This window comes from Halichoerus grypus, chromosome 9 (assembly GCF_964656455.1).
Source record: "Halichoerus grypus chromosome 9, mHalGry1.hap1.1, whole genome shotgun sequence".
Lineage (NCBI taxonomy): Eukaryota > Metazoa > Chordata > Mammalia > Carnivora > Phocidae > Halichoerus > Halichoerus grypus.
This window is the reverse complement of record NC_135720.1, coordinates 33,930,608-33,949,007: the sequence shown is the minus strand read 5'-3', so window position 1 is coordinate 33,949,007 and position 18,400 is coordinate 33,930,608. Positions and strand designations below refer to the sequence as shown.

General features: G+C 36.7%; 1 protein-coding gene across 2 annotated transcripts in view; it reads left to right on the top strand.

Annotated features, from left to right (window-relative positions):
- The window catches only part of LAMA2 (laminin subunit alpha 2), a 622,013-nt gene that overhangs the window by 521,771 nt on the left and 81,842 nt on the right, over nucleotides 1–18,400 (top strand). For both annotated transcript variants that reach the window (XM_078054754.1, XM_078054753.1), the window contains exons 41-44: nucleotides 537–639; nucleotides 9,450–9,566; nucleotides 11,421–11,603; nucleotides 15,820–15,974. In XM_078054754.1, the coding sequence (XP_077910880.1) occupies nucleotides 537–639; nucleotides 9,450–9,566; nucleotides 11,421–11,603; nucleotides 15,820–15,974 (558 nt within the window). The remainder of the gene's footprint in view (nucleotides 1–536; nucleotides 640–9,449; nucleotides 9,567–11,420; nucleotides 11,604–15,819; nucleotides 15,975–18,400) is intronic.

Below are 18,400 nucleotides of genomic sequence, written 5' to 3'. Positions count from 1 at the left end.
TTTTGTTTTGCTGTAGTGCTTGGAGACATGTTTTCAAACGGAGCGGTGTTCTTCCTCATTTGAAGGGGATAGGAACTGCTCCCCCACTTATCACACAACTCAAGTAAAATGTGCTTAGGGATAAAGTCAGTAGATGTGTTCAGTCCTTAATTTGCTCAACAATTCTATGGCATTCAATACTGACCAATTATGTCCTTGCAACACTGCCGACCATCATGCTCTGAGTCACTTCTGCATCTCTTGGTTTCTATAATATCATGCTCTCCTGGTTTCTCTTTGCCCTCTAGAATCTCAGTTATCTTGCCAGTTGCCTACCCCTTAAATGTTAAGATTCCTAAGGTTTCTGTTCTAGTTGTTCTCCTCTCCCAACAGTCTCCTGACTTTAATCGCCAGTATGTGCTGATAATTTATAATTATATGTCTGTAGCCCAGAATGCTTTCCTGAAAGTAAGCTCTGTACACCAGCTGCCCGCCAGATATGTCTACTCCATAATTCTGTGGGTTTTGATATGTGACACTTCTTTTTCTGTCCACAGGCAACAGGTCCTCAGGGTTCACTAAAGGAAGGTGCCAAAGGCTCTCTTCAGAAAAGCTTTGGGATTCTTAATGAAGCCAAGAAGTTAGCAAATGCCGTAAAAGGTTAGTGTGACCTCTCTTTGTTATTATTTTCAGGCTAATTGTAGTTCTATTTGGTAGGATATTTTATTACACTCTTGGAAAAGTGGAATTGTTTCACTAGAGTTTTTATGATGGTTTTTATTATTGGGATTTAATGCAAGTAAACTATTTCACCAGTTTTATGACATTTTGTCATCACATCTCATTTTGCATTGGGTAATATTTCATAATTTTCAGACCTAATTTATATAACATCATTTCACTTATATCTAAAGTACAGTGATTTTAAATTAAAGTATAACAAGTTTTTAAGAGTACCAAACCCCACTTGTTTTGGCTTCAGAAATGACAGTCACAAAGGAATGAGTTAGGCAGATGTAGTATAAATGTCCTTATGAAATTTTCAATTTTTTAGTGGTCACATTTCCTGAAAAGTTTTCACACTTTTTAAATACATTTTTCTTGTATTTTCTTCCTAATTCAATCACCAAAGTGCATAAAATATCTACTCTAATTCATTAGGGGTTTTGCATTAAAAATGTATTACTCAATATAGCTGCTCTCTAGGTAAGCTATTATATTTATTATTTCATTCAAATATCTCCTGTTTCTCTCTGCAGCCTCATTCCTTGCCATTTTCTGGCTTGCATCCATCTCCCCAACTTCCTGAAATATTCATGGTCCTTCCAAAACATACTACTATTCCAAGCCTCCGTATTTCAGAGTGTTAATCCTTCTCTTTGGAATGCCTCTCCATCTTTCATTCTTTTTCGTATAATTACCTTTTACCAGACCTTCAAGATGAAGCTCAGATGTCATCTTCCCCAGGAACCTCGACACCGCATCTGAACCACATGCCCCTTCTCTCTGCATCTCTCACTGCAAGTCTGTACCTTTCTCACAGACTTGTCAAACTGCAACCATGTACTTAGAGTCCATCTTCTTGAGGACGGACACGGGGTCTTCTTTTTAGCGTTGTTTTTCTAGTGTATAATATCACAGGGACTAGTCAAATCAGGAAATAAGCATATTTTTGAGAAGAACAGAATGGTATTGGTCTTTACTAACCTTAGAAAGAGAAGAGGTTTTATAAGCATTTATATTTGTCATGCTTTAACTAATTGTCCGTGGTCTCTAATAGAGGCTGATAGGAGATTACAACTTCTGGTGTCCGTGTGATGGTATTTTGATAGCAAAATGTTTTGGACTGTGTGTCACAGGTGAAAAAAAAAAAAAACCTGTATACATGATTTTGTGCAGGAGCTTGCTCTTATTCTAACCTGAAGAGTAACTATAGAGTCAAAACCTATTTTCCTCTTGGGCAAGCTGAGTTGATCTCATTACTTTGTGGCCACTCCTTCCCATCCAGTGCCTTTGTCCAGTGCTAGGAAGGATTAAGGTGAGGTGAGTGAGGTTAGGTCATGCAAGTGTAGGGTCAGGTCCTGTATTATTTAAAAGTTTAATATTTTGTTCATCATTGATCTTTTTTGAATCCATTTTAATCTTTTTAAATACTGCATTAAAATATTTTTGGTTACTGAGTGTTTTGGTGTCCCTTTAAATTTTATACCTGAGGTGAATGCCTGTGTCACCTCCCCTCACTCCCTGCTCTGCCCTCACCTCTATTTCCCCCAAAATACTGGCATTATAAAAAGAAAGAAAGAATTCCATTTTCAGAGATTTTTTTTTTTTTCAAGAAAAAAAGAAATCTGAAGACAAGGCGGTAGAAAGGGTTAGTAGACAGAAATGTTCATTAGTTTAAATGTCTTTTTTTGTACTTCAGGTAGTACATTATTTAAAGTAATGAAAACCCACAAACTACTCAAGTAATAATTTCTCCAAAAATCCAAGCCAAGGCTCTGACGGAGATGGGAATGTTTTCTTGCTACATTATGACATTCCCCTGATTTGTGGCCAATTACACAAGTAATAAAATGGCTGTTAATCAGGGAAATGCCATATATTACCACCAGGAACCGCTGAAATAGGCCCTACAGAGCAAAACTCTTGACAGCAGCTATTAAAATAGAGATTTAGTCATTTCCCTTTCTCTGGTGCCTGGAATTAGAAGGAATAAAAATGGTGAGGCCAGTCTACCCTCCATATTTCTAATTTGTTACTTGGTTCAATTCAGTATAATCCGGTGAGTTCATGCTTTAGTCACGAATGACTTAGTGCTGCTCCCTGCCATTTTTATGCTGTCCTTGCCTTGAGGGAGTCTGAACTTGCCAGGAGCAATTTGTTTTGCTTTTTAATTTTTGAATATACATTTGTTAAAAGTCAATTTGCCCTTGTACGCATTTGAAATTTGAAACCAGTCTACACTGCACTGATTGAATGTCTACGGAGGTAAAAATCATGTCCTTGATAGATACGGAACTTGGGACAAACTGATGATCGAGAGAGTTAGAAGATGAATTAATACCAGCAGGTGAATTAATGCTCCTTTGCAGACTGACAAGAGAGTTTGTCAATCAAATGGCCAGTTGAGGTTCTCAGAGAATGTGTACAGGGCAAGGAATGAAGCAGAGGATGGTATATTAGAAGCCTGAGAATACTAAGACTTTACAATTATATACCTTATCTTATACAGAGTAACTTCTCAATATTATTTACTTCTTAATATATCCCTAATTTTTGTCTTTGCCCAAGTAAGTGAAATCATTCAATTACTAAGAAGCAAATAGATAACATTTCTATAAACTGGATGACACTCCTATGAAATAAACAGATCAATTCCCAAACCCAAAAATACTGACTCAGTAAACTGCATGACACATGGTACTGTCCAGCACAAAGAACAGTACAAAAATTATTCCACACATTATCTTTTATCAAATTAATCAATGCTTTTCTTCTATATTATGATCCTCCAAACACTCAGGCTTTCAGTCTAGACAAGTGTATCAGAAAGGTTCTGCCTTCATGAATGTAATACAGTTTCATTGACTAACCTGGTGAGATTCTGTTATTATTTTAGATTAGAAAAAAAAGAATAAACAGGAATACTGCAGTGCTGTTAAACCAAAGTATGATGTAGGATTTAAATTTTGTCCAAAGCCTTCTTTTATTATTAAAGATATACTCCTTTTGACTTCACTTACTACCATTTGCCAGAATCAGTTTTTCTGAAGATAGACATGTGAAGGACAAACAAAATCTGTTCCATGGACAAAAAACAACGTTGGACTAAATGGATGAAATCAAGCTTGGATCCCCTAGCTGACCGTAGTGTGGAGAACAATACCGTCTTTTCCCAGAGATATTGCCGCTTCCTCATACAGGGCTGTAGTTCCTCCTTTGGAGTGTGAATAAAGAAAATCAAGATAATAAAGCCAGGTTGGAGTTGGCTGAGGAGTTAAAATGAAAAGTAACAAAGTAGTGGCAGACATGGAAAGGGAGAACCTATTGGGCCAGACAGTACTTGTGTGGTTCTTCTCAAGTGCTTTTAGAATACCTTGCTGGCCAGAACGCAATGAGCCTGCAGGCCCACAGTCGGGCTTCAGAGCTTGTCCTAGCGGAACTGTAAACAGGTTTCAACGTCTGGCCATTTTGGTTTCTCGTTATGCTTGCTGAAGAGAGGATTCGCCTTGCCTCTATTCTGGTTTCTTTTTTTTTTTTCTTTTTTTTTTAAAGATTTTATTTATTTATTTGACAGAGAGAGTGAGAGAGCACAAGCAGGGGGAACAGTAGAGGGAGCGGGAGAAGCAGGCTCCATGCCAAGCAGGGAGCCCGATGCGGGGCTCAATCCCAGGACCCTGAGATCATGACTTGAGCCGAAGGCAGACACTCAACCCTCTGAGCCACCCAGGCGCCCCTCTATTCTGGTTTCTTAAGTCTTTGGAGATCCTGCCACCACACAAACCCCCCTTACCTCCTCTCCTTAGACTTTTCACTATGAGCCTCTCTCTAGCGGAAGGAAGAGCACATTCAGTGGCAGCCGATGGTTACTGAGGGCCGGTCAAGCACTGTGCCCGTGATGAACAAGACCGAGTTTGGCCCTTTGAGAGCAGGACAAGGTTTCTCCATAACATGCCTCCCTATAAACCTGCCGACCAAGCGATCTCAGAGGTCCCCATGCGTGGTCACTCTAGTGCACTCTGGGCAGAAGAGGCAGTCAGAGACAGGACACATCCCAAACTTGTGACAGCAACTGGAGAAAGGGGAGCGTGGGAGTAAAGTCATGAAAGAGGGCTAGAAATACAAAAAAAGTGGCAAAACTGGGCATAGCGACCTCATCGAGTCAATTGACAGGAGGCTGGGGACAGGACTCCGGTTCTCACTTTCACCCAGCTTCCTTCCTTATGCAGCTGTCCTTCCTTCTGCAAGGCCCCAGGTTCCTGCCCTGGGTCGTGGGGTTGACTTAAGGGACAGACTCTTTGGAAATTTTAAGATTTAGAAATATTAAGCAGGCAAAGGACTAGATAGGTGAGTGAAAAATTATAGTAAAGTGACTTGAGGGAAACTGTACCTCTTATGTTCTTAAAATATCCAAAGATGATAATACATAATATAATACAATAAAATTGAAAATTGTGTAAAGCAATCACATATTATGTAATTTGGTAAATTTGGCCACCTCTCATATGTAAAACAAAATCATTTGAAGAAACACCAACAATCTGAATGCACCCCATTTGTATAGTGGGACCAACACTTTAGGCCACATTAGTCTGTCTCCAAAGCTGATGCTTTTACCTACTGCTGGGCAAAAACACTGGGCTTCCGCCATAGTCCAGAAGGTGGCACAGTGACATTCATGATCCTAACAAATGCTTGATCAATGAATAAGTGGATGAATACCCAAGTGTAGCCAAAATCTCTCATTATCAGGAAGGTCACAATCAAGATATTTTACGTGACCTCATGCTGATCCCTTGCCTATTTCAAACTTTCTGCTTCAGAACTACACAGAGAAACGCTGCAGAGATTAACCTGTTCTCTTAACCAACTGAGCCACCCAGGCGCCCCTAGATGAGTTTCAACAGTCAAAGAGAACATTTCAGTAAAATCTATAAAAAGCATTCTTATATTTAGTTGAAACCTGTTTCAACATCATTGAAAACTGGTAAATGCACCAGGGCAATCATCAAGCCAATGTGAATTAGTTATCATTTACTGCCAGTCATAAATCCAGTACTTTCTCATACACATCCACAGATTTATTTCTCGTATCAGTCATATGAAGGAAGGCGCTATCCTCGTTTTATACACATAGAAAGGGAAAAAAGAAATGGCATTTGAACCCACCTCATCTTCCACTTCTCAGTCATTGCACCGCACCGCATTTTTTTTTTTTTAAAGATTTTATTTATTTATTTGACAGAGAGAGACACAGCGAAAGAGGGAACACAAGCAGAGGGAGTAGGAGAGGGAGAAGCAGGCTTCCCGCAGAGCGGGGAGCCCGATGCGGGACTCGATCCCAGGACCCTGGGATCATGACCTGAGCCGAAGGCAGACGCTTAACGACTGAGCCACTCAGGCGCCCCAGCACTGCACCGCATTTTTAATGACAAGAATTTTGTACAAGAAAACATTATTGATGATGAAAGAAGTAACATAACAGCTTTATTTTGAGATATTACATAACATAGCTCAAAGTTATCAGTTCTAATTTAACTAAACTGTCATTCATATTCAGCCCGGCATCAGGAACATGGTAAATGAGTAAATGTGTACTCTGAGTGGCAGTGACTTACAAATTTGGTGAATTTCATTTTGAATATGTCTACCCCGTACAGTCAGTGGACAGGCAACAAAAGGAACTGATATCACCAGGAAGGTTCACAGTCGACCCTTACCGCTCTGCTGCTTTCTCTCACTGTGTGAGCTCTGTGTCTGCCAAACCCACTGACATTTGTGTTCTAATGTGTGAGGACAGGATGGGAAAGGGAGAACCAAAGCGGAAAAAGCATGTGTGTGTAGCCTTTGAGGTTTGGTGGGTGTGATATCTAGAGAGAAGATAAAGAGAAGGTCTTAACTACAGCTACGGGGTATGAGAGCTGAAGAAGTGAGAGGAAATCCTATAAAATATCGCTATGAATTATAAATCGGATCCTTCTCTTGTTCTCCAAAATTTACAACTAAAGGATCAGGTTGGATGTTCTTTAACTATTAATAATTCTGCTTCTTTGGTCATGTTACAGTTCAAACTAGGTCAAATGCAATCTTCCTTATATGTCAGCTATAGATAAACTGTGCCTCATATCTCTTTTCATTTAAAGCCAACCTTGGAGGGCTTCTTTTCTGAGATTTTCATTGCTATGGTTTCGCAGGTTTTCCATTTTGAAATCTGCAGTACTTTTCTGTACACAGCTTCTACCCATCTAATTCTATTGACAAAGCTATAAAGTGTTTAGATTTGGTTTTAAGGCATTCCAGAAACTACTTCAGAAAAAATGATCAGAGTGTAGGAGAGGATCCATCAAGAAGGAATCTGAATCAAATAGGTGAAACATAGAAATCAGAATGGGGTCAGAATATTCACATTCTGACCTCCGAGTACAGAAAGCAGAGGATCAAAATTACTGCTTTGGAACTTGAGAAATAGCAGCAACAATGTTCTTCGGATCAATCTCTCTTCTGAATAATTAGCCTGACTGTTCAGCCAGTATTTGCTATTCGAATGCATAAAATAGTATAAACCAAGTGATGCCCTTGAAATTAACGGTTCTTTCACTGTACGTGAAGATCTTGCTTGCCAGAACATTTTGAATGCTTCATTATTTAAAAAATCAAATCCAATCAAGAAGCTAAGAAATAAAATTTGTACTGTTCCATTTCCTTAATTGATGAAGACTTCCAAGGTAAGAACAGAACAGCCCTTTATTCTCAAGGAATTCATATGGCGATCACAGTCATAATCAGACCAGCTTTCTCTCTGAAAGTAGACTTTCAATAACCTATCCAAAGATTTTATTTTAGTACAAACAGTGAAAATAACAGAAGTATTAAAACAAAGATGAATCATGATTGACAGAGGAAAAAATCTAATTACTTAGAAAGTATATTTTGAGGTACTGGAATTGAAAATAATAACATCTTAGTGACTGAAATGGACACATTGATGTTTTCGAACTGTGCTTCGCTAGGATATTTTATGCTTTGTTTTTCAATGATGTCAGGTCTTTGGCTTGGAACTTAAAGGCAGACGTGTTAAACTGTACTATGTCCTTGCATTACTGTTGTATAACAGTGGTTTAATCTGTCTGCCTATAAAAGCCTTATGTGAAATGAAGTGGCTCATTAATTAATATGTTCAGTCCTCTTTTTCACAGCCAGAGTACTGATAGTTAAGAATCCTTCATCTTGGGCGCCTGGGTGGCTCAGTCGGTTAAGCGTCTGCCTTCAGCTCAGGTCATGATCCCAGGGTCCTGGGATCGAGTCCCACATCAGGCTCCCTGCTCTGCGGGGAACCTGCTTCTCCCTCTCCCACTCCCCCTGCTTGTGTTCCCTCTCTTGCTGTATCTCTCTCTGTCAAATAAATAAATAAAATCTTTAAAAAAAAAAAAAGAATCCTTCATCTTCCTTTCCCTTTGCTCTTCTCCCCGGATGAAGGCCAGTAAAGGGCAGGGATCCTTCTCTAGCTGACAGGGGCCCGCTCAGTTCCCCTGAGAAGTCAGGTCCGCTGCCTATACGAGGGATCTGCATACAAGCAATACATACAAGCAAAACATACAAGTAATTGAGGACTCTGCCTTTTATTTACATTTTGCGTTTCTGTAGAGCTAATTTAAACGATCAGCCTGCATCTCCCCAGGAAACAAATATTATGGCAAAATAAACTATGTAAAATATTTTTTAAATAAATGATCTGCTTTATCCAGTCAGGAAAGGTGAAAAGTATTATAGGAAGCACAGAGTTTTATATCGTTCATTCATTGAATTCCACTTGTCACTAATAAATAGTGTTTAAAAAAAAAAAAAGGCAGATTTGGTCTTAAGATACATTTGCAGTTTGATGTGTACCTAAGCAAAATTTCTAAACTTCTGTTCTTCTATCAGCAGATTGGATCTTTGTTTTCTTTTCCCTAAAAGATTTTATAATTTTTACCCTTTATATTGTTACACTCAAACTCTGAAGCTCTCAGTTGCTATTATAATACAAACTAAACCAAAGTTTGGGCAATGTTAAAAACTAGTGGAAAGAAGTTGAAAAATTTACACTTATAATATTAAATTATCCCCAGTAAGTGATTTTTTTTAATGTTAAAGAAATCATGCTAAGGTAGCAAGAAAAAAAACCTCTAAAAAGCCTATTTGAAAGCAATTTGTAAAATATTATTTTCTCTATTTAACAAAAATACCAGTTTATCAGAAATGCACTAGAAGTTGTTTTTTCATTCATTTTCAACTATGTATTAATGCAGTATTTACTGAAGTTGGGAGATTCTACTTAACAATCATATCTATTTGAGATTTTTAAAAACTAATCCAGTGATCCATTTTTGTGATGAAATTTTTAAAATAAGTAACACTAATGGGAATGATGTCAAGAGGGCATCATTACAAATGCAATAAGCGATTGATTCTTTTGCAGTTTTTTTCTCAATAGAAAACCCTCAAATTAAGTCAGATAAAGATCAGATACCGAGAAGAAAACATAGCTGTTGAACCTGTTGCAGAGTGAAATGGTCATTTCATAAACACCTATTTTATATTATGATCTGAAATGTATTTATTGATAGATGCCAATAAATTAAAGGAATTAAATTAGTTCTCCTGCCTTTTATAAACCTTATATTAATCTGAAATTACATATCCATATCAGAGATGTGTAAACTCAGAGATGATTAAAATTGTTTCATTCTTTTTTTGTTTTCCATTCACAGAAAATGATGACTATCTGAATGGCTTAATAAGCAGATTAGAAAATGCAGATGTTAGAAATGAGGATATCCTGAGAGCTTTGAATGACACTTTGGGGAAGCTGTCTGCCATTCCAAATGGTAAGCATTTGGGACACTGCAAACTGTGTCAGTTGACCTGAACTATTAAAGAATGTTCTAACGTTTACCATCTTTTCTGACATTACACTTGGACTGTTGTCAGAAAATTAGATATTGGTTTTCTTACTTATGAATTTTTCTTTGTGAGAATGAGAAACTAAGCCATACTTTACCCTGTGATATTTCTTATACTTTGTTACCCTAGCTGACATCCATTAGTATATGTTGCCAAAAGGAAAATATAGCCATCTTATTATTATACTGTTCTTCCATGTGTCAGCCCATAAAATCTTTCTAATAAGATTATTAGAAATGATATTGTTTGTAATCTCATGTTAATGGGAAAATATGAAATCACATGGGTACTCTTCTCTAAAATGTTCTGCTACAAAGTCACAGGTGATTATAATACCTACATGACAGATGAGAGCCTTTCCCCACATCATTCTTTACTTCTTTTTTTTTTTTTGAGTATAGTTGATACACAATGTTACATTATTTTCAAGTGTTCAACATAGTGATTCAATGAGTCTATAGGTTATGCTATACTCACAAGTGTAGCTCCCATCTATCCTGATACAACATGATTACAGGATCATTGGCTATATTCCTTATGCTGTGTATTTATTTCTATGACATATTCATTCCATAACTGGAAGCCTGTATCTCCCGCCCCCCTTCACCCATCCTGCCCCTCCCCCCAACAGCCCTCCCCTCTGGCAACAGTCAGCACATCTTTCTTGGCAAAGTTCAGTTCCTTAAGTGTTTCAGCTTTGAAAACATTAATGTCTGAACCGTGTCTGTAATATCTTCCTACCTATTATAAGTACTTGAAGTTATTGTTTGGTATTAGTTCCTGAAAGCACTATCCTTTATATTTTAATAATGTGATACAATAATAACAAAGTCTGCTAATGTTTATTGAGTGCTTACTCAGTATGCTTGTTAAGTGTGTGTAATCCTCACAGTAATCCTACAAAATTAATAGTGTTATCCCCACTTTACAGGGAACAAACTGAGACACAGTATCATGCTAAGGGAAATAAATCAGAGAAAGACAAATCCCATATGATTTCACTCATATGTGGAATTTAAGAAATGAAACAGAATGCTGAAGGCCATTGTTAAAAGTGGCGTATATGAGATTTGAACCCCACAGTTTAACTTTGGAGCCCGTGGCCTTAGCGAGTCATCTACACATACTAGTAGGCATCTATATGTTCAGTATATGTTTTTTATACAAATTATGATCAAGGGAACTAATGCATACATTTATATAACACAGGAAATAGTAATGATTTTTACTCTTTTTCAACATTAAAAAAAAAAAAAAACTAACTGTCCAGGATTACTCGTCATCTCCTTCAATAGTAAGGACGTACATAGAAAGTTTCCAATGCTGAAAACAAATATAAGTACATAAACACAAGGTCTAAAATACCTGAGAGAGTCTCTCCATCTTTAAGTTGAAGTACATTCATTCATCATTCCCCCTTCGGAATGTGCAGATTAAATCTTAAACCTAGTTTTGATGAAACTATGACTTGTGGATAAATTTCTCTCCGTGATATGTTCGGCAGCAAATCACAATATACCCTTATACAATGAACATTTAGAATGATCACTCTGCTATCTAAAGAGCCAATCAGGTATTCATAGCAAAGGTCCCTGAGAAAATTTAATTTAGCTAAAAATTTACTTCATTTGCTCCAACCAAATGAGACAGAGTTCAGCCTTTCCCTTTGTGCGTGTGCCCCTGAGGTGGGCCGGCTGCAGCCTCCCTCTGACAGGCGTGGTGCGAGCCACGAACTCCAGACCCTTTGCTTCGTCCCTCACACGCTCTCCTGCCAACAGACACAGCCGCTAAACTGCAAGCCGTTAAGGACAAAGCAAGACAAGCCAATGATACAGCAAAAGACGTACTGGCACAGATTAGAGATCTCCACCAGAACCTTGATGGCCTGAGGAAAAACTACAATCAACTAGCAGACAGCGTAGCCAGAACAAACGCTGTGGTAGAAGATCCTTCGAAGAACAGTAAGAGCTCCTGTTTCCTTTGATTATGTCATGTGTTTCCTCACACTATAAAAGGACCCTGGACTCCTACCTTGCAGAGGTGGAGGAGACCCCACAGCGATGTTGTCTGCTCTCCTCACGCACTGGGCTCAGGAACTGAGTGGCTAGAATCCGAGTCCCCAGGCTCTGCACTAGTGCTTTCTTCATCCACATTTTGTCCAGTCAAGAGGGTATTCGGAATTATCAAAATCTGCATGATTTTTGGTATAGGGATGCCAAATACTTTTTTAATCCTTCAGTGTAATTGAAAATACAGTTGTACTTGGGAAATTACATCCTCTGAGTTGGTGAAGTTCAATGGAACATAGAGGTCGAGGATCATACTTACCAGCAGGCCTGTTAGAGCAGGATATTAAAATGGTATCAACCTGAAATGCATTAAAATTCAAAAATATTAATATTTTATTATTTAAATTTACATAAATTATTTAACTATTTTCAGGAAGTTAAAGTATCTAGTTTATCGATAGTTCTTCACAGCTTTTGTGTATTACATTAAATTATAGCAAGTTAATAAGGATCTACTGAGAAAATATGGTAGAACTTAATATAATGATAATTTAAATTATAAACTGTAGTTAATAAACACTATGATTTTTTTATAGTCTTTTTTCCATTCTTTGAAGTGATGCAACATTATCTTAGTATGTGATTTCACCAAAGGAGAGACTTGATTTTTTTTGTACTTGTCACTCTGAAGAGACTAGCCCTCTATTTATATACCAACATTTCCACTGGGTATCCAAATGTTGGTAGCGTGTAATAACAAAAACACTGTTATAGACGTTAGGTGTTCTATAATTCAGGTGCTGAATTGCCTCAAATCAAATGCTAATGATGCTACAAAATAGTAAATGCTACTAGCATGATTCCTTAAAGAGCAAGGAAGAGTGCAAACATATATAACGTGGATTTCAGAGCTAGGGAGGATTTATAATTTGCCATTTCTTAAAAAAAGAAAAAGAGGCCATACAATCATTTTTTTCATTTTTTCTTGTAAATGCTACTAGCATGATTCCTTAAAGAGCAAGGAAGAGTGCAAACATATATAACGTGGATTTCAGAGCTAGGGAGGATTTATAATTTGCCATTTCTTAAAAAAAGAAAAAGAGGCCATACAATCATTTTTTTCATTTTTTCTTATATAAGCCCAGAGATAGCTGTTCTCTGTAGTTCAAAGATTCCATCCGAATAAATGGTACCAATGCCTGCCAGATCATAATATCTCCCTCCCCACAAGTGAAAATAAGTTTTAAAGTCATTCTCTTATTTTATAATTGAAGATATTATTTCATTCAATTTCAGATTGATTCTCAACTGACAGTGGCCTCTGCATAATATTTATCTCTAACTTTTTGATCCTACCCTCTATCTAGAGATAGTTACCTGTAATATTAATTCAACTGGGTCTGTTTTCTATCTTATTAGAACATCATAATAAAGTTTCTTTCAATATGAACAATAGCCTGCTAACTGACATGTGTTCGTGGATTTTTATTTGATCACACTTGTTTGACTTAAAATAAGGTGCATTTGTAATTAGTACCTGTTGTGAAAAGTACCATTTTTTTGATAATCACTGCTTTATAAAATCTATAAAAATATTTCCTCATGAATTTTCTAATTTCTTTTTGTTTTGCTTCCATATGAAATTACCTGAAGAAATCAGTATGTATATGCTTACTTGCATACTTTTCAGTAACTTTCGCTTGACTGCCTATTGCAAATGCTTCAGCTCTGCATGTTACCATGTTTTGGTATTGCTTTAACCTTATATAGCTATTCTTTCCAGTGTCACAGTATTAATATTAGATATATTAAAAAAAGACATCTGTTTTTACAAAAAGTTAGCATGTGGATGTATTTGATATAAAATGCTTTCAATTGTATTATAGAAATTAGTGAAATACCTGTATGATACCAACAGAAAAGTAGAAAACAGAATTCTTCCACAGATTGAACTAAATTGTAATTTGTCCAATAAGACAGATTCAGCCCCTGAAGTTCAAACAACTTCTTCGCAGTAGGATTAACATAGATTCAGTGTATGTTGTTATCATCACTTCTCTCCCCCGATGCTCACTTTCCCCCATCCTTATGAATAATTATTCTCAACTTCTAGAGAATTCTACTTGGAGAAGCACATAATAAAACTAATAAAATTAGATCTTATCAAATGAGCAATTATTGGGATATATTCTCTCTTAAACATCTCATAGTTTAAATTCAAAGTCAAAAATAAAATTGCAGAATGGAAAATAATAATAGTAAAATCCAACATATCGAAACCTGAAAAATATGACCAAGGCTGTCTTCAGTGGAGAATGGGGGTGATTACATTACTAAAGCAGCACTGAAATAAACAATTTAGGTTATCAACCCTGTAAGTTAGACAAAATAAAATTAAAGAAGATGAAAAAAAAATGGTGAATTAGAAGACAGAAAATAATACACTTGATAAATCCAAGAGGTGAATCCTTAGGAGTGTAAAGATAAAACATTTTAAATACTTGGCAGGCTTACTCGAGAATAATAAAGTGCAGATAGGCAAAGTTCTAAAGGAGCTTTAACTAGATACGGCGGGGGGAACTTTTAACACATAAGAGAGTACTTGTCAAAACTCTATGCTAATGAATTTTAGAGCCTAAAAGAGATCAATAATTTTCTAGAAAAACATTGAATTATCATAATCTATCTTCAAAAGTGATTTTAAAATGTATACACTCAAATAATTATAGAAGAAAGTCACAAATTTTTAAAAAGTACTATATAAAAAATTATCAAACTCAATATCACAGAGGTTTTATTTTTAAAACCATCAAGAAGATAATTTCCAAAAGACTTCAACTGCTCCAGAAGATAGAAGGGGGAAAAAAAAAATGAGGGAAGTGGGGAACCTTTGGATTTCATTTGGAAACATTTTATAAGAATCTGAGAGCTTTCAAAGGAAAGAATGCATTCTTGGATGAAGCTGAAATAGTCTTTGCTTTACCCTTTTTCTTTTTCCCATGAATCTAAATTAAATCATTTTTTCTCATTTCCAGAATAATTTGTAGAATATCAGGGTAATATTGGGGAATTAAAGGAAGGAAAAAATGGACAAATGGTTTATTAAAAGTATACAAAACAAAGTGGTAACTGTGTCTGTGTTGAATATACAATTATGTAACCAGGGCTTTGACCCCAGTAACCTGCATTTCAGGCTTTGATCTAGCAACTCTGTTACTTAAATTTAATAATAGACTTATGTCCTTTTTAAACATCACTTACAATATTGTTCATATTTGCGAGCATGAGTTCAAAATAATTCAAAGCCTAGTTTAAAAATAATAATTTCTGGGGCTCCTGGGTGGGTCAGTCAGTTAAGCAACTGGCTCTTGATTTTGGCTCAGGTCATGATCTCAGGTTCGTGAGATCGAGTCCTGCCTCAGGCTCTGCTCTGTGCATGGAGCCTGCTTAAGAGTCTCTCTCTCCCTCTCATGCTACCTGTGTGTGTGTGCGTGCGTGTGCCCCCCCACTCTCTCTCTCAAAAAATAAAAAATAAATAAATAAATATGCTTAAAAATTTAAAAATAATCATGTCATTCTTTTGAGCACCTTTGATTCATTCCCAAGATTAGTTCTCAGTGGTCCATTGGCCACCAGAGAGCTGATCAGTCATAGCTGAGCAGGGCACACAGCCTTGGTCCTTAAGCAGTTTTACTTTTTCATCAGAGTCACAGTGACAGAAAGCAATTGATGGGGAGAGTAAGGAAGGAGAGCATTCTGAGAATGAACCAATGATTTAAATACATTTCTGGCTTGGACAGACGAAGTGACATTTTAAAACACTTTCATTTCCTTGATTCTGTGACTAAAATTCTATAAAGGTTAGCTTTTGGGCTGAAGCTAGAAATTAATCGTCGAATTGAGGTCATCGTATTCTCTACCTTCAACGCTAACTTTCACCTTGATCACAAAGCCAGAGTGTTGGTCCTCTACCTCTAACACCTCCTGCTTTGGCCGGCCTGAGTCCCAGCTGAAATATTCCCATTTGCCACCACACACTGTGCTTCTGCAGTCATCACCCTGCTTTATCATGTGAATAAGATGAAATCCTTCCAATTATGTAATGAAGCCTACTACTGTTCTCATCTCTGTGTGTATGTGTGGTATGCGCTCATCTTGTCCCATGCAGTTGCAGATGCCGATGCCACTGTGAAAAATCTAGAACAAGAAGCTGATCGTCTGATAGATAGACTCAAACCCATCAAGGAACTTGAGGATAACCTAAAGAAAAACATCTCTGAGATAAAGGAACTGATAAACCAAGCCCGGAAACAGGCTAATTCTGTAAGCTCTTTTTATTTTCAGTGTCAGTAATTGATTGTCATTTTGGGTATTATTCCCAGAGGGAATGCCTTCCCCCAGTGTATCCTGTTGACTAATCACTGGTCATTTTCCTTTAACCTGAAGCAATTTTAGGCGGAGGGGAGGAAAAAAGTTTAGATTTTTTTTCCATAAATTTCAAAAGACATCTCATAGGAAGAATAATCACCATTTATTGTTATAGAAATGGGAATTTTGATATATTTCATCATTGTTTGAATAGAGTAGCACAAAGAGCAAGATGGAAATCTTACTATTGTATGTTTAAAAGGCATGGATGCTTTTGATGAAAGCAAAAAAGGCCAACCAGTAGGGTTGTATCAGCAATGAATGAACAAGGTTATATAGAGTAATAGCAATGAACAACCATTATTTTCTATATTTTTTGTCTGAGTACTACAACAACACAAATTATTTTGGTTACAATTTCTGCAGGGTTTTTTGTTTTTTGTCAATACCTCACTTATATCAAAATTTGGCTCTTTATTAACCCAATTAGAAAACTCTTAGGAGAGAAGAACTTTCTAGAAGATAGTAACCTGGTGAACTAGGGTAGAATTGCTAAGTGCCAATGTGAAACTTTATCTAGACTAGCAAATTCATCCCATGGTGACTTTAGAATAGAAGAAAAAAAATAACAGTTTATGTTGTCAGGTTTAAACGCAAATCTTTTTAGATCTCCAAGTTTTCCGTCTCGAAAGTTCCATTTTCTGAACAACTTTGAAACTAGAATGACCAGAAATGCCCTTTCTTAATCCATCAACTTATAATTTTTTGAGTAGTGGCCAAGAATATAATGCCCAAAGAGCAGTATATCATTTCTCCTCCTTATACATAGATGATACCTCTAAACAAGGTTAAGACAGTAAGTTCAAGGTGCACTTTAAAAAGGAATTCATGCCTGACTAAGAAAATGATAAAAAAATTAGTCAAGATGATGTACATAAGCTCACAGTGAAAGAAGCAGATAGGGTTGAGAACATCAAGATGATGTACATAAGGTCAAAGTAAAGAAGCAGATAGGGTTGAGAACACATATATTGAGTTACCATCTGAAAACCATGTGGGCGGTATGATGACATAAGATTATTGTATACGTGAAGCACAAAGTGAAAAGAAGTAGATGTTAGTTCAAGGTTTGGGGTTTTAGCTAAGATTTAGCCCATGTAGAAAAAGCATCTCCTATATTGAAGGCAACTTCTACTTATATAGTTTGTAACACCATAGAAGAAATAAGACATGTACATAAATAACTCTAGGGTAATGCCAAATAGTGTGCTACATTGCATGAGCAATGGGAAGTGCTATAAAGTTCTGACAGAAAAGATCCCCTCTAATAGGGGCCAGAAGATTTCCCAAAGACAAGAATTTGAGCTAGGCCTTGAGTGAGGTAGTGCTGGATTTGGATGGGGAGAGTAAGGAAGGAGAGCATTCTGAGAATGAACCAAGGCAGAGAGGAAAGAAAGTTTCAGGATCATTTCAAGAAAGAGTGGTCTAGTTTTCCAGGATTATTGGTCGAGTGAACATTAAACTGGAAAGGTCAATGGAGGCCAGGTCTTGTTAGGCCTTGGATGGCAAAGTAAGCAATTTCGTTTAGCCAGAATTGTTCCTGGGATGAATCTTATTGGTAAGGAGAAGCTGAAAGTTCTCGAACATGAAATGTGATATTATCAGAGCTGTGTTTTTTGAATATGAATTTAGAAGTCGTTTGGGGCATAAATGAGAGGAAACTACGAAGAAGACAACTTTAATAAGAGCCCCAACTGTAGCAGGTGGAAGTAGCTAGAGAAAGGGAGAGCTTGAGATACCACTCCTGTCATTTGCAATATTAATTTTAAAAAGCAATAATAGTAATATTCTCCAGTGAATCACACACTTAGCCATATTTTCTTAGTCATCGTGTGGGGAAATCTGGTCATTTTTATTATTTCTTCTTGTAAAGAAATCTAGAAATATGCCATATATTCATCAGTTGTGAGTGCTGCCTCCTACCCCTCGCCCTGAGCAGGGAAAAAGATAAAATTCTGGCGTGTTAAGTATATAAAATTGTCTCAAAATACAAAATGAAAGACAGGTTTAAAGAAATGCTACAAAAAGTAACCATTGTCCTTGACTTTCAAGGAAATTTTCAATCATTTTTTGAAATGGAAGTTACAACAAAGTGTCTTATTTTTTATAAGATGTTAGAAATATGTAAGCGAGCCAATTTTTTTTTCAAGAGAGTTTTGTACTAATTGAAGATGACATTTGCGTGATTTTATAAATGTATTTGTAACCTGGTATGAGTGTCTGTATGTGGCCCTGACACATATTCAATATGACCAAGAAATTAAAGACATTTCTTTTAAAGTAGCTTTCTTTAGTTTGTTGACTCTGAAATTGAGCAGCTG